Below are 26,915 nucleotides of genomic sequence, written 5' to 3' on the forward strand. Positions count from 1 at the left end.
ATGTGTCCTGCTCTCATCATTCCATTAGTGTGTCCAATGGCATCCAATCAGCTGCAGTTAACAATGTATGACTCTATGGAGGCAGTCATTCACTGATGCATTTGTTTGCTGACACTTTACGACTTCTTTAAACAGCTAGAGAGTCCCCTGGTGGTCACCTGAAAAACAATTTTCTCCTCCCCACTGCTTATGAAAACTCAGTGTTTGGAGTGACAAAAGGAAAGAAAGAAAGAAAAGAAAGAAAAGAAAGCATTTAATACAGTCTCAATCCTACTGTCTGAATTATTTTGTATTTATCTCAAAACTGGTTTAATTGGCTGTTATGTCCCATAAGATGCCATTTCCGTTTTTTTTTATGATTTTATGACTAAATTCCGTTTTAGGTTTCTTCTCTTTCTGTCACTACAGTTTAAAATAATCAAATGTTTACTTGATCTTGTTCTGACAGGCAGCATGGATGTAAGTACCTCATCAAATTGTCAGATCTCTGCAATGGTAAGACTTACACAAGTCATTCTCTCCATTTTTCCATCTAAACACAAGTGCTTACATCTTTGCTTGTGTCAAACTGCCATGTTTGCAACTGCAAGTTGGTCTCCTCCATCCTCTCCACCCTCTCTCTCCCTCGTATCTCTATCCTCGCCCCTGACCCTTCTCTCTCTTCTCCCTCCTCCCCCTGTCCTCCCTCTCAGCATTCTGACGCTCTCTGTGGCAGCTGCCCGTCCTATGGTTCTGCCCCACAGACTAACAGCCTCTGGCCCACCCTGCCTCCGTCTGGAACTGGTTTCCCTGCGTGGCCGGGACAGCCCACCCAGGCCGCACCGTGCTGGACCGGCCAGCCAAACTCACCCTGCTGGACTGCGACACAACCAGCTCAGGTCGCCGTCCCTGCTCCTTTTTTGGTTCCCGCCCCGGTGCAAGCTGTATCACCAGCTCCAGCACCAACCACCATAGTTCCAGCTCCAGTTCTAGCTCCAGCTCAAGCCTCAGGGCAGCCCTGCAACCCTTGTTGGCCAGGCACCGGGTATCAGCCTTTTCAGCCGACAGCTCCAATTCAAGCCCAGCTGCCTGCTCCTGCCCCGGCTCTGGCCCCGGCTCCGGCCCCGGCTCCAACTCTAATCCCAGTTACAACACCTGCTCCCACCCCTGCTGCTGCTCCGAGCCCCCATCAACGTTTACCTGGGTGGCCTGCCCACCCTGGCTGGCCTTATAACCCAGGACAGTCAGGGTGGCCTGGACAGAATCCATCTATGACGCCTCTCCACTGGCTTCCACCTACATCTGGATCACTAGTAAGTCAAATGCAAGGAATCTCACCAAAATGGTGCTTGGTTGTCAGGTTGGTTTATGATCCTTCTCTCCCTTCTGTGCTGATCAGAGTGTTCCATACAACTGGAACCTGACCCGCGGGGTGTATGACAAGATGATGCTGACCATCTTGGGCCACGTGAAACCTAATGCTAAAATGTAAGCATGTTTGAATGTACTTAATGTCTTCCTGTGCCAATCTGTTTCTTATATATTTTTCTTAACACATTCAAAATATGGGAGTCTCATTATTAAGGGAAAAACTGACGAATTCAACACAACAGAGAAAATACAGCATCAGTGAAAGTCAAGCTTTGATCTCCTGCAGGTTCACAGTGAACCTTCTGAGGGGCAATGACATCGCCTTTCACATCAACCCTCGCTTCAATGAAGGGGGCAAACAGGTGTTTGTCCGTAACCACAAACTGGGCGAGCACTGGGGATCCGAAGAGAGGGACCTGAAGGCGCCCTTCCCTTTTGCTCCCGGGAGCCCGTTTGAGGTGAGTTTTAGAAAGAGAAACCTCATAGTGGATTCAGATGCTATATGTAGCATGCTAACATCATTAAAAACCTTATCATTTACAAGTGTCAGCATCTGTTGCCGTTAATATACCATTACATAATTACATTCAATTAACTGACATTACTAATCATTTTTAACCATTTGTTTGTGGTGAGATTTAAAAGATGTTGATGTTTCAAAGTTCCACACGTCACCTTGAACTGAGGTCACTTTCTCATGGTTAACGTCAGGGGAACGTTTGGAAAAGACTGAAAGGGTTGGAAAGTCGTTTGTGCAAGCGAGTCCTAGATAAGGGAAGTGCTGTACTGCAGGGAGGCTACTGGAGGTCAGTGGGGGTCTCACGTTGCTCAATAACATCAATAACAATTATGCTTCTCCAGGAGGTGACTAATCTGAGGAAGCTATTTCTGTCCCTGATGTGTCCGCGAGTCCTCATGTCCGTGTTTACTGACAAACATAACAACCACTGTGTGTTTCACTGCAGTTTAAGGTTAAAGTTTTACAGGATTTCAAATAATTAAAGAAAATCCTTAACTTTACATCATTATCCTGTTCTGGAATGACAGGTAAAATACTTTTCCAACATAACAACCGCTTAAAAAACTGCTGTGATCTTAGACTGTATTAAAAGATGGACGACATTACAGCTCCTAAAAGTGACGCCAAATCTTGTTGATTCCCCCTGGTGGCTGGCTGCAGCATACGTCATAAGCCTGAACTAAAAACCTAAAGTACATGTGAAATGTACCACTCAGCCCCCTCAGAACAAGATGGCAGTGGCAGAACATGAGTTATTTTGGGTTCCATTTTGTACAGTGGGAGGAAGTGGAGACATTTGATCCATCTCTATATACAGTCACTGCCTGTGATTTATTTATGTATTTTTTATATTTAACTTGAGCACTGCATGCATGGTAGTCTGATAGCACAGTGTGTGTGGTTAGTGTGACATTGGTGGTGATGACCCGCTCCATTCCAGATGAAGATCCTGTGCACTCAGGAGGCGTTCAGGGTGGCGGTGAACAACATCCCGTTGTTTGAGTTTCGACACCGCATCAGGGAGCTGAACCGGGTCGACAGAATCAACATCCTGCATGACGTCGTCCTCACCTACGTCAACGTCGAGACACTTCCATAGAAAACACGCTGTAACTCAAGTGCATGTATATGTGTACTAGCAACAACAAGTATAGATGCATGAGTGCGTTGTAAATGCAGCAAAAACACATATATAGTACACATTAGAAATTTGCCCGCACACGGGCAATTAATACATTAATTGTAATGTATTGTGAAATGTGAAATCACTAAAGCCTTCTCTTTATATATCATAGTGCTTAGACATTAAATAATTGTGTGTTTTTAAGAATATTAATAATCACAAGAGCTGAGCTCATTCTATAAAGTGCCACAATTAATTACACCGCTAACCATTTACATAAAGCTTTTTTTATTGTGCACAATTGTACTATTAAATTGTCACTAATAAGAGAAAATAAAACATGTATCAATATTGTCTGAAGACCACAGGATATTATGGTTCAATTTTCTGTTATTCTGTTTACTGTAATTATTCCTAGATTAGATTATGGCGGAGAAAGAAACAATCAAATCCAACGTCTTCATTGTTTATTTTTTGTAAGAGACCTCTACAGACAGTGCAGCAGTTTGTAAGTGTTTGACAACAACAGAGTACAAAGATCTTTCTAAAACCTGCACTATGAGAACGAGAGAAAGAATGTACAGACACTAACAAATCTTCATTACATGACATACATTAAGCAATAACTGTATCAAAGGTTACAGCTACTTTTGTATTGAAGGGTATACTATTGGCAATAAAAGAGAATCACATGGCTAAATTTCAGTCTTGTCCATATCCTTCATCTGACACGTGACCTCTAACATCCTGCTCCTGAGCTTCACTTCCTTCCACGTCCCATCTGAACATGGTCACTGCGTCACAAGCCTCTGTTTTTATTAATATATAAACAAAAAGATTGTTGTCCCACAAGCAGAGAGGACCTGATAATGTGACTGTCCTGCAGTCAGCACTTTAGTCTTACTATGTAAAGTGTCTGAGATTTACAATGTGGCTGTTTAGTGATACACAACTGAACTGAATTCAGTTTTATCAGTTTAATACCAACTGTGCTCTTCATGTAACTTCCTCATTGATCCTCTAGTGTCTCCCTCCATCGCATATCGACTCATTAAGGTTTAATAAAAGTGGAAAACAAACTATGGCATCTTGAAAAATAAGGCAACATTTGTATTCATTATTTCAGTGCATGACACTCGTGATTTCGTACCAATTTCTTCAAATATAATAACATCTCATGAGTTTACAGTTAAAAAAGACATCTCTGTGCAAATAACAAGTGTGCAATTCACAGTGCTACTGAGAGTGCATGCGTTTGTTCATGTGTTGGACAGCAGATTATTATCCAGCCTTCTCTCCACAGCCTTCAGCAGCAGCTCAATGTACTGCTCCAGTCTCCCTACCCCTTCACCGCCTGGTCCTGGTTCCCCTCGCACTGGGAGGGCGGCTGAAGCACAGAGTCCAGCTCCGTCTTCACCGTGAACATGGCCTCGGACAGGAGTCGCCTCATCTGCTGCTGGTCCTCACTGGGCTGTTGGCCACTCTGTAGAACCTGGTTTAAATCAACCCATTTATTTAGCACCCAGACAGTGAGTAAAGACAGACAGTTTGGTGAAACAATCAAAGGATAAAATGATTATGAAAATCAAAAAATTGAAGAAAATAATATGTTTTTAGTTGGTTATAAAAATAATCAATAATAATTACAGAATTGATATTAGAATATTTAATAACAATTTCAGGCCTACAGTCAAGATGTAAGAATGTATGCGTGATAATTACAATGAATTTCTGCAGAAACGAGATGAACAAACATAACAACAGCAGCATCCACACAAGTACAATTTTTAAAACAATACATTATAAGAATGTGTATAATTTAAGCAATAAATATTTAACCTATCCATGCAATTTATAACAATGAGACAAACATGAGAGTGACAGGTATGTAAACATGTTAACCTTTCCTCTTAACTTTCACCATCTCTCTCGTTTCCTGTGATTTAATTTTGTCACACACGCACATGCACGCACACACACACCTGGACATACAGCACAGACACACTCACTGACCGTGGTGTAGAGCATGATGGTCTTGCTCAGACTGCTGTGAAGCTCGATAGCCGTCCGCCTGCAAGTTTCCAGGGTGATAGATTGATCTGTCAAGAGAGCAGGAGAACGACTCTTTCAGGTGCAGCGCGGCATGTGGCAAATCAGTGTGTGCACACACAGTATAGACACACTATGACACACTATGACACACTTTAATGGAGTGCAGCAAGTGCACAGTTGATGTTGAGCGAAAGGTTCAAGAGAATCAAAAGAAACTATAAATCTCTCACACACACACACACACAGACACATACACACATGCAATTTTAATTACATTTTCACATGTTTTTTATTGTTATCTATGTGATGTGTGTGTGCTGTGGTTGGTTAGGTGAGAAACACACTGAATTTGGTCGTTTAGCCCCTGACATCACCCCCCCCTGCTGTCTTTTAAGATGGCCACCCATCAAACACACTCCAATGACTGGATCATACTTCAGGAGCAAAACTGTTTTTTACGGAGCTATTTTTTCCATCTGGTCATGATACATGTGTGTAACAAATTCCGTAAAGATCGGTTAAACCAGACGGAATTGCTGCGTTTTAGGGGGCGCTGTTGAGCCTTTTTTCCCACGCCCATTTCAAATTACGTCAAGTTTCATCAGGACTGACGCGCCCGTGAAGGTTGGTGAGTTTTCGTGTATGTTCAGGCTATCATAAATGCTAATCATTTACCTGAATAGTCAGACCAAAAGTAATAGGGCCTTTGCCCAGTCGTGCTCGGGCCATAATAAACCAAAAGAGTGGATGATACAAAATAATCAAACTTCTCATTTTTAATGAAAGCCCTGACAGAAGGAGGGCAGACAAAGGTAGACAGTGGACAAGCAGTGTGAAGAAGAGGTGCAGTGATGAAGAGGCAGGTTAATAAAAGGTTTGTGGGGAGTCAGACCTGGCTGAGGGTCAGTACTGGATGTAAGGGCCTGTCCGCGCAGCAGAGGGCACTCTTTAGCCGCAGCCACCTGTCCTGACTCATAGGCACTGGGGGCATGAGAGAAATCTGTATCAGTAACTGTATTTAATGCAACTGTGATATGTTGAAATAGAAGAGAAAATAACTAGCAAAATCTATAATGAGCTGAATTCTGCAAATACACAAACGTAGAGAGGCAACTATAAAACATAAAACAGTGGTTAATGCATACTCAAACATTTTCCTCAAGTTAACTAGTGATTCGGCTAATGGTCATTGTTGCCCTGAATATTTATATTATATTTGTTTTACTTTTTCTCTGTCTAATTTCACTGATTGTGTTTGTATGTATATGTTTCTGACATAGGATTTTCCCGTCAACCTGCTAGGGACTGTGTGATAAAAACTAGTCTGTATGACAATCTGGCACGTTTACATGTTAGTCAAATAATTTTATTTAATGTGCTTTTGTCCCTCTAAAAAAAAGATGAGACTAGATCAAATAAGATTACAGTTACACAATATAATTTAGTAACAAAAATCAAAAAAAATTCGAGTATTACATCTAAAAAATATATATAAGTGAAACTAAAACTAAAAGTGAAGTACAAGTATAAAATAAAATAAAGTATATTGTAAGCAAAAATAAAACCATAAAGTGTAATAAACATGTAGTAAAAGGGTTTTACCTCTTAGGAACCAAGCCTCCACTCGGCTTCACTGATAGTGAACTCGGCAAAGAATGATCCAAAGTCAGAGATAGATGTCGACCTATTGCTAAAAATAACAAGATAAACACAAGGCAACAAATGTGAGAATGTAGTTCTGTGTGTATAAGGAGGATTACAGGATGAGGCTGGCTGTCTTACCTTGTTTGTTTCCTGGAAAGTCACACTGGGGGTCTCTGAGGCCTCCAAACCCACTGGTGCTCGGTTTTACCTCCAGGCAGAGGCTGCGTCGAGGGCTGAGAGGCTGCTTGGGCAGCGGGATGCGAGAGGGTGGAATGTTGTGAGTAAACGTAGCAGGTGAAACTGCAGCTGTACGATGGGGAGAAGCAGGGGAGGGACTTTTTGCCAGAGGGTTCAATACGGATGACGATGAATTGACGATAGAGGGGAAAGCAGGGATGGGAGATGAGGTGAATAGCGGGAGCTCTACCTCTATCTCCCCCGATAACCTCATGCCCTTAAGGAAGGAGGGGGAGCCAGGGGGCGTCCCGACCTGGATGCCTTCCGACAGCGAGGAGGAGCGGCTGCTTTTGGCCATGGAGCTGGCTGTAGGGTTCATGTAGGAGTGCGGGGGCTTGAGTTTGGGACTCTCCCAAGGTAAGGGGGACTGGGGAGACTGGGGAGAGCCAGAGGAGGGTGAGGAAAAGTGGAAGGACGGCCTGGAGGGGTCTTGGTCCAGGAAAAGGTGCTGAGGTCTCTTGCGCAAGTCCTTTCGGTCGCCGGAGAGGACGGGGGAGTGAGGAGCTGGAGAAATAATGTTGAGGGGGAAATGAATGTTAATTTATGGCTTTTATATATATATATATATATATATATATATATATTGTCAATTCTGGGTAATTATCAAAAGTAAAACCAACAAAAATTTTATATTTCATAGTATAGGACCTCATGTTCACTAAATTATTACAGAGGTAATATTGTACTCTATTGTCTTTTTCTACCCATGGACCACAGATGCAAATGAGCTCCTTGGCTAATAATATAATAATATAACTCTCTCTTAAAGGTTGTGTCCCGCAGGATCCCTGTAAAATACAAGCTAATAAACCAAACTCAAATATAAAGTAATAAATGAGTTAAGTGAGGATGGAACGTACCATCCGAGGCCAGGTTCTGAGTAGACTGTGATTTCATCAAACACGTGCTTCTGTCCAGCAGGAGCTGAGCTTTCAGTGGAGGAGGGTTGGACATCCTCCACAGGTGGGACCTGGAAGTCTTCTTCTTTCCGGTTCTGAGGGTGGGAGTGCACTCCTTCTCTGGAGCATCGGCCCTGCTGAGACACGTCAGCTTGAAAATCACTTCTCGCACATTTATCACTCGTCACAACATAAATAAAAACAAGCTAAAGTGAATATCAGTCTGTGTTTCATTTTAATGACCTGCTCTCTACCAATGCGTTATAATCATTTATTTAAACAGAGTAGCCTAACAATTGTACTTTGTGAACATTTAATTTATAATTGATTATTCCACAAAGCAGCCCTAGTCTAAGATTAAACATCTTTCAGATCCACGTCAGTATTTCCTCCTTACTTTGGTCCCTCAGTCCAGCCAGGGGACTCTGGGGTCTTGTCTTCCATGTCTCTGCTCTGACCATCATCAATCAAGGGCCGTACTTTTGACACAGGAGGCTTGGGGGAGTGGTTGCTCCTATTCAGACAGAAATCATGACAGAGTTAGATCAGCAGATACACAATGTAATACCCTGTTAAATGAATAGTTAGCACAATCACGTTAGGATCATTCTATTCTAGTAAATATGAAGCTATGTCTACGAGCTGATTATTCGAATGCACCTGAAACAGTTCAGCCCATTAACCTGTGGGAACCATGGCATGTTCTTTAATGTTACTTGTTCAAATGAAACAAAGACCGAGCCACTAGTAGCTTTTAGACATTTGATTATATTCATAGATTTTTACATTCATTTAAGAGAATAGTTGCACTGTTTGAGAAAGTATCTACAGTACTTATGCTACACAGCCTATGTTGACAGAGCCAGAAGACAGATATCAGCTTACAGCTAACATGGCTCTGTGTAAAAAAAAATACCCATCAGCTCACTAGTTAACACATTAAATCATTGAATCTTGTTTGTTGTGTTTGTACAAAAAACAAGTTGTGTGTCTTACAGGGGTTTAAGAATGGGCTAAGACCAGTTGCCAAGCAACCAGCAGAGACTTCATTAACTTGTGGATGGATGTTGTTATCATCGAACAGAGCCAAGCTAGCTGTTTGTCCCGGGTTCCAATCTGTAAACTGGCTGCTGGCTGTAACTTCACATTCGCTGAACTGCATTGACATGGGGGAGGCATCCATTCGCTCAGCTAACATTTGGCAGGAATATGGATAAACACATTTCCAGAAAATATTCAACCATTTCATAAATTAAATAACAATTCACACAAGTGAATTCCAAACACAAATCACAACCTGCATTACCTAAAGGCACTTCACGTAATGAGGTCAGGACCTTACAATATTATAAGGAAATCCAAAAGTTCCCACAAACGAGCAAACGCTTGGTGATGGCGGAGAGAAAAAAAGATCCTTTGCAATGCAATGAAAAATGCAAGTAAACATTTTACAACCTTTAGGTCATCCAAGGACCAAAAACAATGCAACAACGTTCTCTCACACAAAATGACCCAGAGAGCCTTTAACAATGTCTTTACAAACCGACAGCCGGCTGGATCAAGAGGGTACACAGATGGTTTAGCAGAGCAGTGTGCGTGAGTCCACATGGATCGGTAATTATAGCTGTGAGTCCACACTGGTCTGAAGTGGTCAGCAGTACCTGTTATTATGTCCTCTGGCCAGGAAGCGTGAAGACATGCTGAGCCTGGGGACTCTGCTCTGCTCAGCTGTGGGCAGACAGTGGACATTCAAATAAAACAAACAAAAAAGGATAAACGTAGACATTGGCAGAGAAAGAAGAGAAATACCCAAGAAAGATAAATCTAAAGTAGAAGGAGAACCACCAGACTAATCAATACTGTGTGTGTCGGTATTAGCACGTGTGTGTTTGCCCTGTCTGACCCGTGCTGCAGCTCTCTGCCAGTGTCTCAAAGTTCCGCTTGAGGAAGTCTTCCCGGCTGCGGTCGGCACTGTCGGTCACCGTCCTCAGAGCCTCTTCCATACTCGTCACTTCTGCCTTTTGTTTCACTTCCTCCCTCTCTTCATCGTCCTCCTCGTCGCAGCTGTCCGGGCTCAGGGACTCAACATCTGCAAAATCTGAGGACAAATAGAGATACACGTACAAGATAATCCTTAGAAACTGCCAGTCAGAACTCTGAGGGTTATGTGGTAGAAAGTTATTATCTGAAATATTTCTATCAGAAAAAAGTCTCTGCAACTGCAGGGTCTATATGAATAATCTTGGTGTCTTGTGAGATTTCTGCAGAGGTGTAAGAATCGGTATAGATGTACCTAGAGTAAATGAAGATGGAACAGAACATAGCTGAAAAACGTAATGTTCGTCTAAAAATTGTTAGTGAAAATCCTCTATGGAATCATGTAGTTACAGCCAAAATAAACCTCTTTAATCCAAAGCAAAACATCTGAAAATTACCGGTGCCGAATATTATTCTAATAAAGTGAGGCATAGCAGAGTTAAAGAGGTTTTATTAGAGATATGTACATGCTTAATCTGTGTCATTTGCGATTTCTCACTTTAAAACTCATTTACTTTATTTTTAGTAAATGTAGAGCAGGAACAGCTGACAGCCACAGTCTTTTCTTATACTACCACTAGGGGGGACTAAAGTCAGAGACTGTCTAACTGCAATGAGACAAATAGCTTTGAATCTTAACTTGTGGTGCTTTGTGCTTTTATTCAAGGGAAGATAAGTTATGACATGACATCTATTTAATTGTTTTTCTGGGTTACTGTCCCTCTTATTGTGGTCGCCCTCACCATCCAGCACCCCATCCAGGCTGGACTCCATGTGGTCGAAGCCCAGGGAGCAGGCGCTGTCCGGGCTGCGGCTGTCCTGGCCCTCACTGCGGATCCCTCGTCCTTGCATGCTGCGGTGCTGCTCCTTCACTATGTAATCACTGACGTATGAAAACACAGAGAGGTGGAAATAACAATGAGGAGAAGAAGAGGGGCGGAGAGGGGGGAACAGCAAACTAAGAATAGAAAGGCCCTTTTGTTCTCTCTCACGGTCACTGGGATGAAAACAGTGTGTTTGCATGCAGGCAGGGATTTACCTGCCCTGAAGACTTGTGCTGTCCTCATTGTCCTCGGGGTACAACACTGCTCCGTCGTTCCCCTTGATGCCCTTGGACGCGGGTGAGGACAGCCAGTCAGCATGTGGCCAGGCCTGGTGCCTCTTGGATCTCTCCTCCAACTGCAGCAGCAAATGAGGAAAGGTGACTTAGTGCAGCAGAGCAATTACAAACATACCTCTTTATTGTCCTCCTGTACGTGCATGCACACCTCGGGATCCTGCAGACTGGACGTGCTCTGCCTCACTAGGCCGGGGGGGCTTTTCTTGTGAGATAAGCTCTCCAGCTGCCTCAGGTCCAGCATGGATTTGACCATCAGCTCCAGAGTGCCCATACGATGAGACCATTGCCGGCGAGGACGCCTGAGAGGGTCCAGGGCCACCTGGTTGGTGACTGCATGCTGTGAATGAGACAGGAGACCATGACCTCTGTTGTTATAAGACAGGGCTGAAATATATCGCACAGAGGTTCCGGAAAATGAAAAAATGAAAGTTTGAATTAATTAATGTCATTTTTTCTACAAGATGAGGGTATGTGGTGTACCGTATAGTGCCCCAAATTGAACTGCGTATTTCAGAATGAATTTCATATCACTTTTAAAGACTCAGCCTCCCCCCCAGCACATCACAGAGGGATTAATCTCATGTTTGGGGGAGATAAGCCTGAGATCCTTAAGCCACTTCAGTCCTCCTAAAGTCTTTAGAAAGACATGGTACTCATCAGCTGTCCAGGCTGTATTAAATATATATATTTATACTCAATATTATGCACTGTTCATAAAACAATTAAGCAGGGATGGAGTCAAGGATGAGTTGTGTATTGTGAATTAATGTGATTAACATGGAATGACAATTAAATGCACTGGAACACACTCACACACACACATACACACACACAGAGGACTTTTCATTGACTTATATAGATTTCCTGGAGACTTGCTTTAACCTTACTTTTTCACTGAAAGATAATGATGGAATAATTTTGAATTTATAAATACAATACTATACACATTTAATACTTAAACATGCATCCAAAGTTGATCTTATTTATACTGATAAATCCATTGAATCCATTGAATATAAGCACCTACCTTTGTCTGCCCCCACTCCTGTCCTTCATCTGAGCCTCCTGATGTATGGAAAAGCACAATAATTAAAAGTTATGAACAATGATTACACCATGATGCAATTTTTATGCCGTCTTTGGATTTTTTTTATTCTCTTGCCCTCTGCACAGAGGTTAAATAACAGTACAGCAGGGCGTGTGCTCACAAACACGGTTGCGAGAGGACATTCCTCTACTCAGTGCTACACGCTGATTCTAATTCCCTTTATAATCATTTGGATTAGAGTCTCAGACCGTACCTGTGTCCTCCTCGTCATGGCTGCTGTGGGAGGAAGCGGTGGTTGCGGTGTCTTCAGGTTCATTGGGGTCAGCAGCGTCCTCCGCCCTGTCCTCCCCCTCAGGCTCTTGGTCACTGTCTGAGGACATGGCGCCCAGAGTGGGGGCGCTGTACACCTCCCGCCTGGAGGAACACAATCGGAGGGCCGGAGAAAAAATGTTTAAAGTGGAACCTGGATGATCATTACAAGAACGAACGTGGTCAATGAAAAGGCCTCGATGGCGGCGTGAGTCGTCACCTGAGGCTGGTGGTGGCGGGCGGCGTGTTCGGGTTCGGTCTGAGCTGGAAGAGCCGCTCCCTCATGCTGATTGTCAGCTCAGGAGCCAGTCGCCACACAAAGATACAGCTGGGAGATAAAAGCATTCAGGCATTAAAAATTCAGCATTTCATTTCAGCTGCACCATTGAGGAAACTGTCTGCAAACACATTTCCTCACTCATTTCCTTCTGCATCAGAGGTTGAGGATGATATTAATTTGGGTGCTGCTGTCATCCTGGGTCCAGTCTTATTCTACTGCACTGAAATTGTTCATACTTACGCATCTTATCGTTGTCACAGCTCTCATTTGAAATATATCACTAATGGTATTCTTTGTCAGAAATATCACATTATTCCAGCTATCAACTCGATTCGGGATTTTCCAGTATAGCTAGACACAATGCTGTCTCTCACCTGTCACCTGACACAGAAATCAAATGCTTGCAGTCGTTGGTAAACTTCATCCCTGTGACAATCTCTGCAAAAAAACAAAGTTATGGCTGGTTAGTTATTTTATTGCCCCCGGCTGTGTCGGGCATTGCATCCTATTCCCTCTTGCTATAAAATGTGTAAATTACTATGGTCAGCTTGGCTGCATGAATTGTGTGTGTTTGTTTGTGTGTGTGTGTGTGTGTGTGTGTGTGTGTGTGTGTGTGTGTGTGTGTGTGTGTGTGTGTGTTCTGTTACCAGAGTGTCCAAACATGGTGGCGACACACTCCCCTGTGTAGAAGTCAAAGATGCTGATGTTTTTATCGGAGCAGCTCGTGGCCACGTATTGACCTGAGGGATCGATCTGCACCTGCCGGATACAAACACATTCTATAGTCTATGAACTGTGCGTGTGTGTGTGTGTGTGTGTGTGTGTGTGTGTGTGTGTGTGTGTGTGTGTGTGTGTGCGTGTGTTTGAGTGTGTGTGAGAGAGGAGTGGACAGTGGAGAAAGATGTTACCCTAAGCAGACTGCCATCTTCACTCAGCGATCCTTTATAGAGCTTCTTCTGCTTGCCACTGCTGATGTTGAAAATCCTGGAGGCAGGAGGGAAAGAAAACACAAATATATTAAAAAAACAACTTTCTTATAAGATGCATATCCAGTTGCTATAACCTCCCTGTCCTTCATGCATCCCCATGACACACACTCACCGGATGCAGCGATCTTGGCAGCCGGCAGCAGCGTACTTGCAGGTGGGGTCTACACCCATGTCGTACAGCGTGGCCTTGCTCACCATATGGTGGGAGCGCCTGAACTCTGTCCCTCTGTCCGTCTGCAGAACAAAGAGAAACACTGTCAGGTCTGTGCAGGGGAGGAGGGAGGCTGCAGATTCAGCATCAGTAGAAAAGATGCAAATGAAACATAAAGATATGTGGGATGTTAAAACAAATGAAGTCGAGAATGACAATTCCACCAAGTCCCAACAGTCCACTTGTGAAACCACATTTGAATTTCCTAGATCTAGATTTGTATGTGGGTCTGCACCACATTTCACACAAGCAAAAAATGTTGACCCTAACCATGATGCGGATGGGCACCGTCATTTATTGGGTTCTCTTTGGACCCATAAGAAACCCTTCCACCAATTTTCATGCAATCCAACCTCGCTCATGAAAACAACCTCCTTGGTGGAGGTCAATAGAGACGTAATAATCCGTTCCTCCACTCTGTCACTGAACGACCCCCCCCCCCCCCCCCAGTCACCTCCATTGTCTACATCCATCTCAATCAGATCCCCAGGATCTCTACATCCTGTTGACCAGCATCAGTATCAAGGGTTATCCTTATGTCACATGGTAAAATGGATTCTCATTTACATCTCAGCACTTCCTCTTTATTGTGCACGTCAATAATATAATGTTCTCTAAATAAGTATTGTATTACAAGCGCAGGGCAGGTTCTAAATCCATTGTTTGGAACGGGCTGTTTTCTTGGCCTGTGGTGAGGCAGCTTTCTTTGTGAAACTGTGAAAGTGACCTGCAGTAATCGAGCTGCGGCAAGAACAGACCTGCTGCTGGACTGAGTCCACAGAACCCTGAAGCTGCTGCTGCTGCACAAAGAGCCGTTCACAGGATTATTCAAAGTTCGGTGAAGCTCAGCTCAGTCAGCAGAACCATGGACTGGACAATCAGTTGTTGCTGCTGTCCACAACATCACTTAAGCTGATGAGTGCCAGTCGCTGCTGCTACAGAGCGCTGGTCACCTGTTTATTAAAAATAATGTAATGAAACAAATAATGTGTCCAAATTGCTACAAATCCAAAACTGCACATGGTTGGATCATTAAAAATACACATGTCACGTATGAAGTCGATAAGATGAATGGTTCTTGATGTATGCGTTCCACATACAGACAGGAACTTTAACCCAATTTGAGTGGGATGAAGACTTTTTTATTTTATTCTAAGCGCTTTAATTTAGCACATGTATTGAATACAAAGAAGGCAGACATGACCTCTGCATTATCTAAAAGGTGCAGAGATTGGTTGGAATAAATACTAATATTTGTATCTTATTACTTAGAAGTAAGAATATACGCATACATGTAGTTGTTTTACTGCTTTCAAATGGATTTGGAGGAATGAATATGCTTGACAATGACCCACTGTAAGATCAAATAATAAAACCGTTTCTGAAGTTTGCACAATGGAGACTCCCATTAGGAGTCCTTGAGAAATCACAGCACCGATGATGCTCACTCATGTTTTGCAGAGAGCACAGGGCTGTCACAGAGAGTTACTGACTATTGTCTCTAAGTGTATGGATGCTGAGGAGAGGTTCTGCTCCAACACTAATAAGCCGCTGTTTATTGTGCTCTAAAAAATCTTAATGTGCACTGACCTGAATTCTGTCTTAAGTTTAAGAAGATTGTTGTAACTTATGCAAGACGAATCAAACAGAAAAATACCACAGTGACCCGGGGAAAGAAAGCAGCATGACGTCTCCTTTATTGCTTCAGTTATACAACTTGTACTGCAGATGGTCTCTATCTGGTACATGCTGTAAAGTTTTTTTGTATTTACAAAAAGAGTCTACATGGATTGTGTAACTCTTGTGCTGCACAGTGAGAACTCGCTTGGGCAAAAAAGCAGCAAAGAATACTGAACCTAGATGAGCTCCTCGCTGTGTCTGTTATGGTCGGAGAGAAAAACCACAGACAGGAGGCTGTGTTTTCATGGCTGTTTGACTGTCTGTTCACAGGATTGCGCAAAAATACAGCTTCTATTTCATTGAAGCTTGGTGGACAGGTGCCTTATAGTCCAAGATAAAATGTGGATTTGATTAATAGGTCCAAGATTGTCTTTAACACTGTGTGTTGTTTTTCAACATTTTCATTAATTTCACAGTGAATAATTCATGGGTTTTTATATCCATATTTAGAGGACTGGTTTTTATAAGTATTTGTAATATGGTGCGGATCCAAATCCAAATCTAAATCTAGCCGATTCATTAAATGTGGATTCATAAGAGGACTGCTGGGACTTAGCGGAGGTATGCGGTTCACTGAGTGCTATTCTAGTTCGTCTGTTTGTTAGTTAGCAGGATTACTCAGAAGCCACTGAACCATTTTCCATTAAATTCGGTGGAGGGATAGGGCATGACCCAGAGAAGAACCCATTAAATGTCTGAGCAGATACAGATTAACGGTCGGATCCGGGAATTTCTTGCACTTTCTTTAGCACAGTAAAATAGGGTGCTTGCCTTGATGACTCATTTACCCTGCTGGAGTTTCCCTCTCTACCAAAATGAAACAGTAAATCCGGAGAAACCAGGAATCTGACAGTGATATTAAAATTGCTGCGAGCCTCAAATTACTTTTTGCTTTTTAAGTGATGTGAAAATAAGATTATGTAAATATTTTTTGATAAATAGCATATTATTGCTGTAGTTTATTTGACATACCTCTGCCAGGCCCCTTTATGAAATCACATTTAAATTCACAAGATCCAGAGTTCTATTTGGATCTGCACCAAACACATACAAATATCAATCTCCTAAATGTGCCAGATTTTTCATCAAGATCCATGAATTATTCTCTGAGAAATCAAAGAAACTGTCTTGAAGACGTCAAAAATTGTCCTGGATCTACAGTTCCTTCTGACCTGAATCCTGACCAAAGGTAATGCTTCTTCTCTGACCCACTGCATCCTCGTTTAGTATAACTGATGTGAGCAGCGGTGATAAAGTTATGTGTGTATATTGGATGTTCTACAGCATATTCCACAAATTTGACTGTGGGATTTTGCAAACTGAATCTTGTGTCCTACCTTGTGTGCAGTCCGGACGTAGATGCTCTTGTCTGCTCCACAGCTGATCATCCTCACCTTGTTCTCGTTGGCTGAGGAACAAAAATAATTAATTGCAGGACAACGTCAGTCAGGTTTATTCAGTGGGGCTTAAAAAAGACAAGCAGCCAAATAGAAAAGAGGGACATGAAGGAGGGAGATGAAAACGAGGGTTTAAGGAAAGATTAGCTGTCGGATGTTGACAGAGTCTTGTGGGGCTCACCAGCGAAGCGGACGGCAGTTATGGATGAAGAGTGCTCGTCGAGCGTCTGCACCAGACTGTAGTCATCCTCAGCATCCAACACGTGGATCAGACGGTCCCTGCTCGCTGTGGCCAACAGCTTCAGACCTGACCGGGAGAATTCTATTAAAGCTAATATCGTGCACTCGGCCGATGCACAGTTACTCTCAATACATTGTGTAGCACAGACACGTGAAGACACTGACCTGTTTCTGGGCTGCTGTACTCCAGACAGATTATCTCAGCATCATGGGCCTCCACCTTCAGGATCTCCTCCATGCTGCTGAGGTCATGAACCCTTCAGACAACACACACACACACACACACACTTTTTAAAAACATTTTCAAACGTTACCTCTCCGTCATTATCAGTCAAACTCTGGGAAAGGTACATTGTCTAAATCTGTCCCACCTCAACATGCCGTTGCGGTCTCCAGAAGCCAGGTGTTTGCCATCTGGACTGACACAGATAGTCCTGATGCCTGTCCTGCTTTCTGTCGCCTGTCCATCCCCTAATTTATCTGCATTCGTTACACAGTCTGCATCCAGTAATGCTGCAGTGTTTCCATCTGCATAGATTATATTCAGGAGATCCTGCAAAGCAGTAATGGACAGAGAAATAACTTATCATGGAGTTCTGCTTGGGGGAACCAGGAAGGACCTGGATGGGCTTCAGTGTGTGGCAGCCCCCACCCTCTAGACCTCTGTCCTGGCAGAGGTCCGCAATACTCTAACCCCAATAAAACCATCATCATCATTATCATCATCATCATCACAGCGAAAATATACACTCACGAGATTTAATCTGTTTTGTATGACATGAGGACATACAGATATTAACGCCAAACTAACCCTGCTGAGGATGTTCTGGAATTGAGCACGCGTCTGAGACCAGTCGTCTATGCGCCACAGCCTGATGGTGTTATCAGCCGAGCAGCTGAGGAAGGCGCCCGATGACAAACCGGCCGCCACTTCCCCGGGAACATCGGGGAAAATCTGACGAGGAAAAGCAGAGAAGATGGAATATAAACTAGTCTACAGCAAGCTAAACGTGTTGAAAAACAATGCTGTAATATACTTTTACAGTCAAAATGGAGCATTGGCATAATGTGCAATAAAGCGATTTAACAAAAGACTATGCACCAGCATTTATTGCCTAATATGAGCAAGTTAAAATGTAAATCATCTGTAAATACAACTTTATATAAATGATTTAATGTCAATTTAAATGTAATAATTAAAATTAGATTAGATTTACATTTTACATTTACTACACTAACAACAAGGTTAAAAACAAGAAGAAGTGCACTGGAAGTTGTTGGAAAGGGATCACTTGCGATGGTTTATGGGATGTGTAGTTTCTTTACTCTTAAAACAATTATATACCCAGTCTTGTTTCTTTGTTCCAAAATTTTCTATTACTTTTGCTCCGAGTCAAAAGCTGAACATGCTTCCTCTCGTAGCTGGCCGATCTACTTCAAGGCTTAATACTCTCTTAATAAGGATTTTCTGGAACGTCAGTGGAAAGAATTAGTGGGAAATTTACTTCGGGAACCAGAGCCGGGTCCCGGATATTGATCAATCCCCCCCGTTTCCCAGAATCAACAACCTAATCAATAACCAACATCCAAACTATTGAGCCAGTATCTGTCTGCATGTGTCGTTCATTTCCTCTTGGATGTTTACCTCCAGGTCCCAGACACAAGCAGCATGGAACAGGGCAGAGTGCACCTTCCCAACTCTGCTCACATCTCTCACATCCCACACATACAGGCTGTGGTCATTATACACACAGCTGAGCCGGTGGCCGAGGGGGTCGTAGGTCACCGCGATGGCTGCTGGGTAACGGTCATCTGCCTTGGTGGAAAATAGGTGGCTGGTGGAAGAGAGAAAAGGTTGTTTAAAGATCATGGAATAACAATACCAGATATTTCCTTTTGAAACATCAATAAGGTAGGGCTTAGGACTGTGAAATGGTGCAGCTGGAGACAGGAAGCGCTATAAATAGAGAGCGTTTGATCCCGCAGTGGATCGCTGCCAAGGATTGGCCGTGTGTGTGGCTCCTGAGCTCTTCCTCACCTGGCCTGGGTGATGGCCGAGACGTCAGCGCGGAGGGGGTGCGGCCGGGGCAACGTGCAGACAAAGTGCAGGTCGGCAGGGCTGAAGGCTCGCACCGTTCCGTCAGCGCAGCCACAGAAGATCAGATCCTCGGACAGGGACAGAGACTGGGCCATACTCGTCTGCAGCGCATCACACAAAAAAGTAGACACATCAGATCGATTTAGAAGATCTGTTATTTACAGGTAACCACTGAGGAGCAGGGAAATCTGTCCAGAGTAAAGTGAGACATGTAAACTGAGGATTTTAGTAACAATCAGCAGGACATGGAGTAATAAGTTGCAGTTTGTGGAGATTTACTAATTTAACCCCCCCAAAAAATGCATGTTTTTATCTTTGAAAATAATAATTTATCTTAGGTGCATTCCACAGGAGTACTGCCTGTCCCTCATAATAAAGGTCCAAGTGGAACATATCCTGTCCTTGGTCCTAATCTGTGTTCGATCCTCCGACAGAAGGCAGGAGCAGCGGCCACACGCCTTCAACCTCACCTCTTAATGAAACACCACAGCTGGACACTGACCATACACATGACGGGTACAGAGCTGTGATGGATACATGCAGGGACATCCTTTCTCCATAACCCTCCATTACAGTGGAGATGAACTCCCCCCAAAAAACTTTTAATGTAGAGACAGAGAGCGTCACAGGTGAGTGATCACAGGTGAGGGCTCCCTCTCCCAGGAAGGACAGACGTGCAGTAGATGGTTTGTGTATATCAACAAAATTAACAATATTTTCAACTCTCATTAGAAGGCAGTGTCTAACATAAATGGAGAGGTGTATCAAGCTGGAGAGACAAGTTGTACTAAAGCAATGGTGCTTATTGACTTTCTGGCAGAGAGACAAACACTTTGATTAATCAGTGTTGTGTATCAGCAAAGATAAGGTTTCCTTGGTGGATGTAGTGACACAGCCCAATCACTACCATCCCATTACTGTCTTTACAAAACAGGACCAGTATCTAAACCACCTGTCACTCACCTGCAGGTCCACCCACTTGTCCAGCATCCTCTTAGTGTTGAACTCGCACAGCAGGCCGGAGGAGGTGATGCAGAAGGTGGAGTCCCACTTAGAGCCCCGCCCACAGGCCACATCGCAGAAGAAGTTGTTCCGCAGCTCTCCCAGCAGCGCCGAGCGGCCCAGCAGCGGGACGGGAGCGCTGGCCTGAATGCCACAGAAGGGGAAGGGTTAGCTGACGTGACACTGTTAATGCAAAGAGCTTTCCTACCATAGACGGTACATAAAGATGGACGGACTTCTACAAAATCACTCATAAAACACAATATTCTCTTCAATAGACAGAACAAAACATGGTCTGGGAGGATAAAGCCCATATTTCTGTGGTGATCAAATATTTTTAGTTATATGTTACTTCAGTACCTTGCTGGCCTTGCAGTGATCCAGATACCAGAACTTGACGTGCCTGTTCCCCACAGTAACAAAGTAGGAGCTGTCCTCAGAGAAAGACACACTCGTCACTTTACTCGACACCTTGTTGGCTGCGACAACGACGTCTTTCTAGAAGAGAACAAACACACAACAATACATGTGACAGCTACACAGATGTTGAGAGGAGCTGGCTGTGAGCTTAAAGGGAGTGTGAAGTACCTTCCACGCCCACACGTTCACCAGCATGTCATGTTGGTTTCCCACGCTGACAATGAATTTACTGTTGGGGGAGAAGGCCACGCACGAGACGCCATATTTGTGCTCCTGAAGCGCCGCCACCTGTCGTCGCTCGGCCACGTCCCACAGTCTCACTGCCGGTAGGTGACCACTCTGGGGAAATGGAGAGGGATGTGTTGATATTTGATCATCAATGAAGAAGGATCTTATTGTGTGTATCCATTACATCTCTTTAAGGTGGTGTATGATGATTTTTATGTTTTTCTTTCTTATAGTGTGTCAGTGTTTGTTTATGTAAAAGTTCTGCAAAGTTAAAGAGTCCAAAGTCCATGATAAAGGGACACAAAAAACACAGCCCCATCAATACTGCTGCCGATACTTCCTGTGAATCTGATGACATCACAATGACCTACATTAGCATAATGCTCACCTAGCAGCTAGTCTGGCACGCCCCCAAACAAAGATATGTAAAGCGAGCACATGGGCCAACAGCTCCTACTCATGATGGAAGCAGTTGACTAATCACAACAGAGTGGGGCAGGCTGGCCAATAAGAGCAGTCTTGGTTTAAAGAGACAGTAGCGAAAACCAAGCGTTTCAGACAGAGGCTGAAAAGAGGAGCTGCAGCATTGGACAGTTTGAAGTTTTTACAGCTCGTAAACATTTTCAATTCATAATTTAAAGTTAAATTATGAACCTATAAACATAATATGTCACCTTTAAGTCACATGTACATGTACATCGGGATTTAATTGCTAATTTAACGTTGTCAACCTTTTGTAGATATTTCCAGTTCACCACATCAGCCAAGCATTTGGACAACTTTTTGCAATATTAAGAAGGTTCTTCTGGTGTTTCCACACAGTTTATTATGTGCATACGAACAGGTAGAACCCCACTGATTAACTATGGAGTTGCGGGTCAATAGTTGAAAAGTAATAACACAAATTTAAATAATAAATCTGAATATGTTCATGCTATGGCTCCTTTAAATCCTCTGCAGCAGGATACAGGCAGCAGTCACCTGTCACTGCAGTCTATCCAGCTCTCTGAGAGATTATCCTCTCTGTCCTCTGACCTCTGCTCACTGCACTTGTCCCTCAACCTGCTCACATTATTCTCCTCTCGGGGATCACCAGGTCAGCAGGCTATTTGTGTCGCCTCTTTTTTTAATATGGTGGAACGACCTCTCCAAGGTCAGTTACTAGGTGAGAGGAAAGGCAGCCTGGAGGAGGCTGGAAATGGATACCGCTCAACTAAAGGCAGCGCAGCTTCCAATAGTAACAGACAGTAAGAGAGAATAAAGAAAGAAAGATGTCTGCTGTCAGCCTGCCCTTTATGTAAATGAGCCACTGTTTGGTTTCTTATCAGGTCATTCAGGAATATCTCTTCTCCTCTTGCAGGAAAATCCTCGAGGGGAGCTGAGAGGCTCAGAGCCTTGATCACAGAAATACCAGTCAGAAGAACCACACCAATCCTTGCAGATGAATAAGATACATTCAACATTTGCAATTGGCCAGTAAATGAGAACAATAAACACCAAAAACACCTCCTCAGACACTGAGGTCAATCAATCAATCAAATTTGATTGGTATTGCCCATATTTACAAATCACAATTTGTCTCATAGGGCTTAACAGGGTGTGACATCCTCCGCCCTTAACCCTCAACCCTGAGGACAGCTTGTCCTCTGCGTATTTGGTTTTTGAATTTTGGTCTCTGCCGTCATGGCAAGTGCAGCGTGCTTATCCACTTACATAGAGAAGTCATTCAACGGCTTTGATTCGCGGAAGGGAGGGAGGATTAAGAAAGCATGTTGTGTGGAATCACATTCTGTAACTCCAACACAGTGGGTCAGGACGCTCTGATGACAAGATAATTTATCCCCTTGTGTTCATTCGCATTGCAGACAAAAGCCAGAGGTTGGCAGGTGTTAGTAGGTTTTTTGACCAGTAGAAAAGGCGATTAAAAGTAAAGTTCAAGTTCAAACTTCTACCACCATCCCAGGCACAGGTCCTTGTTAGGGGGTTTCCAACCACGGTATGGCTGCAGTTTCCTGTATATCATCGATAATAGAAGGAGTTCAAGGAGCTCCAAAACATAGGTATCGCTATCAACTGTTCTCGGGGGTCCCCTCTCAACTCGGGCAATTGCCTACTTTGCCCACCCTGTCTCAAGGATGGGAGCGTTTGATCCAGCACTATGAGCGAACGCATAGTAAACAATTTTGACATGTTAGAAGACTCACCTCTCCTGTGACCAGGTACTTGCCATCAGGGGAGAAGGATAGAGCTGTGATGGCCTTTCTGTGAGAGTGAGAGAGAGAGAGAGAGAGAGGCTTATGTTCTGCTCGACTGGGACTTTACACAGTGTAACGTGTGTGACTGTATCTGTGACTCACCTTGAAGTGTTGATTATGTGGTGCTGTCTGTTCCTTTTGGGGTTCAGTAGCACAACCACACAACTACATGTGGGGGGATCAGAAGATATATGAATCCATATAAATATTTCAGTTGGTACAGGTTTAAAAAATTCCTTAACGTTATGCATATATTGAGGTTAGTATTTAGTATAAAGGGAAATTTGCCATCTTTCATTGTGTTCTCAGGAAATGCAAACACTTGTCCACGCCTGAGTGGAAAATAAAAGATTATTAAAGTTGATTGAACGCACACTGCATGGTACAGATTATACACTGTGAACTTAAAGACATCTAAGCTCTGCTGTTTGCACAGGAATCCAGACAGCATTACTGAACCAGCAGCTAATCTGTTCACAAGTAAATCAGAGTTTACAGGTTTACCATAGGATTCAAGTTTGAAATATACACTCATTCCTGTGTTTATTCTTCTGTTGACACATTTAATAATACTTTTTATTCACTAATGAAGTGTGCTTGAGTTAATTAATATTACAAACACTGCTGCAAAGGCAGGTCAAAGAAGGCTGAATGTTAATTAGAAGCATTTTATGGACTTTAAGGCAAAGTAGCTAAACTCAGCTTCAAAACACATCAGATCACATTATGTGGAAGTATCATTGAGCAGGATCCTGTCTGTTCCCACTCTTTATGCTGAGATAAGAACCAATGGTTATAGCCTCAAACTTACAGGCAGACATGAGAGCCTCTGATGATATGAATGTTTCAGAGAAAAAGTAATGTCTTCCTTATTGGCAACACCTTGTAATTTTACAATCATTATTCAGTTATTAATTTCCATAATCAAATAGATGAATGGCAGGAAATGCACAGATGAATGAATCAAGGTAGAATGAATGACCTTTCCTGACACGCTAATAGAGTAAACGACTCTAATTCTCCTCTGTATTCCAGTCGCTGAACGTCTTATAGAATTAACACATCGTTGCGACCCATAAGAGGCTCAGGGCCCAGTTCTCTGGCCTTTAGGGACCCACTCTGCTTGTTCTGAAACCCTCACCCTGGTGGTGCTGCAGCTCCGAGGCCCAACGGGCATCTTGAGTGTCAGTGTTTGCACAGAAAGAATAAAAACTACACAGTGCCTTGTAGATCAGTGTATCACTGACTATCAGAGGAGCACTTCCTGAGGAGAGGATAATAAACTGCTGTGGAGCTTCTCTGATGAGACGGCCCACAGAGCTCTCTTCCTCAGTTCCTCTGAGATAACACACACACACGGATATATGCACACTAAACATCTGTGTGAGGAAGAAATGATAAGGAAGCTGTGCATGGAGGTATTGATAGTTCAAAGGTCAGCTGTTAGATAATGATCGGCCTCTTACCCAGCAGGGTAGGCCACTAGCCCAGAGTGGGGGTCACAGGCCAGACCACTGTTTCCTGAAGCAGTGACGCCCAGAACCTTCTCCAACGTCACCTGTGGAGACACAAAGCAGCAAAACACACATTCACTATACCATTTAGCATATTTTATTTATTTTTTCAGTGAGAGGGGACAGTAGAGCTGCTTGACATTGGGATAATTGCAAGGCAGCAGGGATGTGCCTAAGCAGATTCGTCGAGGAGTGAAAGACAGAAATAGACTGCTGCTGTGTGCTGTTGTGTTGTGCAAAGATGATTAGCTTCATGTTACCTACTTAAATCAAACCACTCAGTAACATCTACAAAACTCGGCCTTCCCCCGTATCTCTCTACTTGTGTCTCTAATAGTGTCCTGGTATAAAGAACCATTGATGTGTCGGGTTGCTGATGGGTCGGTTGCTGGTGTGAGCAGACCTGCTCAGGCACTTTGGTTAATGCCGACTTATTCTCCCCATGATAAACAAACAAGTGTAGGACAAACAGGCTAAACGAGCTGGCAAGATTCACGTGCAGCAGGGGGCATCTCCTGGGTTCCAAACTGAAGCTTTGGACTGAAATAGTCGAGCGGCCCGATTCAGGAGGTCGGAGGTTCAATTCCCAGCTCCTCTGGTCTACATGCCGAAGTGCCCTTTAGAAAGATCCCGACCCCTTAATTTCTTCTGCAACTGCTCCGTCAGTGTGTGACACCAAACAACAAAGCGAAGCATATAGAGGGACTGTACGAATGTGTGTGAATGGTGGAATGGGACTTTGCTATTTAATATGAGCAGCGCATGTATAAACTCCGTCGAATTTCCATTTGAAATACTAATATTATTCTTTCTCCCTTTTTTGTAGAGTAAGAAAGTAAATGGCGAGTTTAACGTTACAGTCAAACAGAGGATGCCACAGCCGGCTTGGCGTGTCATGTCTGTGTGTGGATTTATAAAGCAGCTGTTTAGTGTTTTTGATTCGTCTGGAGCCACAAATGAATGTACCTGAGTCCACTGTGTCCTACAGACACATATATTATTATAATAACAGCAAATATTTAAAAGCACTATCAGATACTGTCAGGCCAGAAACACAGTATGAGCTAGTGTGAGCTTGTAGTTTCTACGTTGCTCTTATATCATAAATGAATAGTTTTTCTCTATACCTCTTTCTAAATAGACAACTTTTATTATAGGCTGCATCTGAGAACACATTTGGGGGTTTGCTCAATAGTAAGTTATCGTTCATAAATGTTTAATAATGTTGTGAACAGATTTGAGTCCAATCATCTCATGTCAATTATCCTTTACTAAGTTGTTCTTGGTAAAAGCTGTTCTTGTTAATGTCTCATATGATTCATAGATATGATTTGATTGCCATCAATAAGGCCATTAGCTTTATCTTGAATATTTATTAAGTAAGCCTTAGTAGATATTTTCCTCTGCAGCTGCATGCAAGTTAAGTTGTTCAGTTTTACTGTTGAATGTAGCAGGAGATTTGATTCTACAAATAAAAGACGCCAATTGCGTTAATACTCATAAAAGAAGAGAGTGTGTGTGTTAGTGTTCGTGTGTGTGTGTGTGTGTGTGTGTGTGTGTGTAGATACGCGCCTTGCTGCTGAGGTTTTCTCTCCTGTTCTTCTTTTGCTTAATTGAGGGAGAGCGCAGCAAATTCCTGAGGCGACTTCTGATCGTGAATCCATCTCCTGGCATGTTGTCTGCAGACCTCCACCTCGAACACACTCTCACACACACACGCGCAAACACAGCTGACCGTCCACTCAGCCAGATCCACCACCAGAGGAGGAAGTTAGTGAGCGTGCGTAATGATCCTCCAAACCCTCCACAGGAAAACGATCTGTGGATCTCTTTACGGAGTTGGACACTTCTGTCGGGACATGAGGACACTGATCGCTGTTCTCTTCTCCTGCAGCTTCTCTCTGTTAATCCTCTGGACTGCTGCTGGCTGCTGGAGACGGGTCCTCAGCCTCGGTGCGTGTCGCGCTGCCTTTTACGCACAGACCAGGATCCAGGAGAGGCTGTTTGTTTGCCTGCGTGTGACATCACAGCCTTAATCTGCTTCGGTCTCATGATTAAATCAAAGATTGCTTTTGTTGCAGTTCGTACTAATTGATTTAATAGGATTAAACAGAGACCGTGGACTCTCTACACTGATTGGCGGATGTTGAGGCACCACTGCTCTTTGTGTTCTAAGCCGATTGATTATAGGCAACTGATCCATCATCGTGTGCATAGTTCAATAATACATTCATAATAGTTAATTAATAGAAGCAAGGACAA

General features: G+C 43.3%; 2 protein-coding genes across 2 annotated transcripts; one reads left to right on the top strand and one right to left on the bottom strand.

Moving 5' to 3' along the window:
* Positions 1-453: 453 nt before the first annotated feature.
* Positions 454-2,969, top strand: LOC128460571 (galectin-3). Its single transcript, XM_053445812.1, has 5 exons — positions 454-495; positions 693-1,292; positions 1,379-1,467; positions 1,637-1,808; positions 2,811-2,969. The coding sequence occupies exons 1-5, from the start codon at positions 454-456 to the stop codon at positions 2,967-2,969; spliced, it is 1,062 nt and encodes a 353-aa protein (XP_053301787.1).
* Positions 2,970-4,332: 1,363 nt separating this feature from the next.
* On the bottom strand, positions 4,333-26,327 carry LOC128460230 (mitogen-activated protein kinase-binding protein 1). Its single transcript, XM_053445314.1, has 33 exons — positions 26,226-26,327; positions 24,606-24,697; positions 23,242-23,304; positions 23,089-23,146; positions 20,825-20,995; positions 20,597-20,734; positions 20,198-20,380; positions 19,175-19,335; positions 18,782-18,971; positions 17,948-18,091; positions 17,508-17,689; positions 17,302-17,393; positions 17,078-17,203; positions 16,837-16,907; positions 13,721-13,842; positions 13,528-13,603; positions 13,267-13,378; positions 12,994-13,057; positions 12,560-12,667; positions 12,284-12,444; positions 12,010-12,047; positions 11,131-11,319; positions 10,902-11,041; positions 10,606-10,745; positions 9,729-9,923; positions 9,487-9,553; positions 8,223-8,339; positions 7,787-7,962; positions 6,828-7,430; positions 6,648-6,735; positions 5,938-6,026; positions 5,007-5,092; positions 4,333-4,485 (listed from the first exon to the last, which is right to left on the bottom strand). Exons 1-33 carry the CDS (start codon positions 26,325-26,327, stop codon positions 4,333-4,335), a joined length of 4,497 nt encoding a protein of 1,498 aa, XP_053301289.1.
* Between the last annotated feature and the right edge of the window lie 588 nt (positions 26,328-26,915).

The sequence above is a fragment of the Pleuronectes platessa genome, chromosome 17 (assembly GCF_947347685.1).
Source record: "Pleuronectes platessa chromosome 17, fPlePla1.1, whole genome shotgun sequence".
Lineage (NCBI taxonomy): Eukaryota > Metazoa > Chordata > Actinopteri > Pleuronectiformes > Pleuronectidae > Pleuronectes > Pleuronectes platessa.

What these genes read in the sequence shown, in the direction of transcription:
- LOC128460230 (XM_053445314.1), bottom strand. Translation starts at nt 26,327, where the DNA reads ATGCCAGGAGATGGATTCACGATCAGAAGTCGCCTCAGGAATTTGCTG. An exon ending in CTAGTGGCCTACCCTGCTGG is followed by an intron (nt 23,305 to 24,605) that starts GTAAGAGGCCGA and finishes CCCCACATGTAG; the next exon opens with TTGTGTGGTTGTGCTACTGA. An exon ending in TCCAGAACATCCTCAGCAGG is followed by an intron (nt 17,690 to 17,947) that starts GTTAGTTTGGCG and finishes ACTGCTTTGCAG; the next exon opens with GATCTCCTGAATATAATCTA.
- LOC128460571 (XM_053445812.1), top strand. Translation starts at nt 454, where the DNA reads ATGGATGTAAGTACCTCATCAAATTGTCAGATCTCTGCAATG. An exon ending in ATTGTCAGATCTCTGCAATG is followed by an intron (nt 496 to 692) that starts GTAAGACTTACA and finishes CCTCCCTCTCAG; the next exon opens with CATTCTGACGCTCTCTGTGG. An exon ending in GTGAAACCTAATGCTAAAAT is followed by an intron (nt 1,468 to 1,636) that starts GTAAGCATGTTT and finishes GATCTCCTGCAG; the next exon opens with GTTCACAGTGAACCTTCTGA.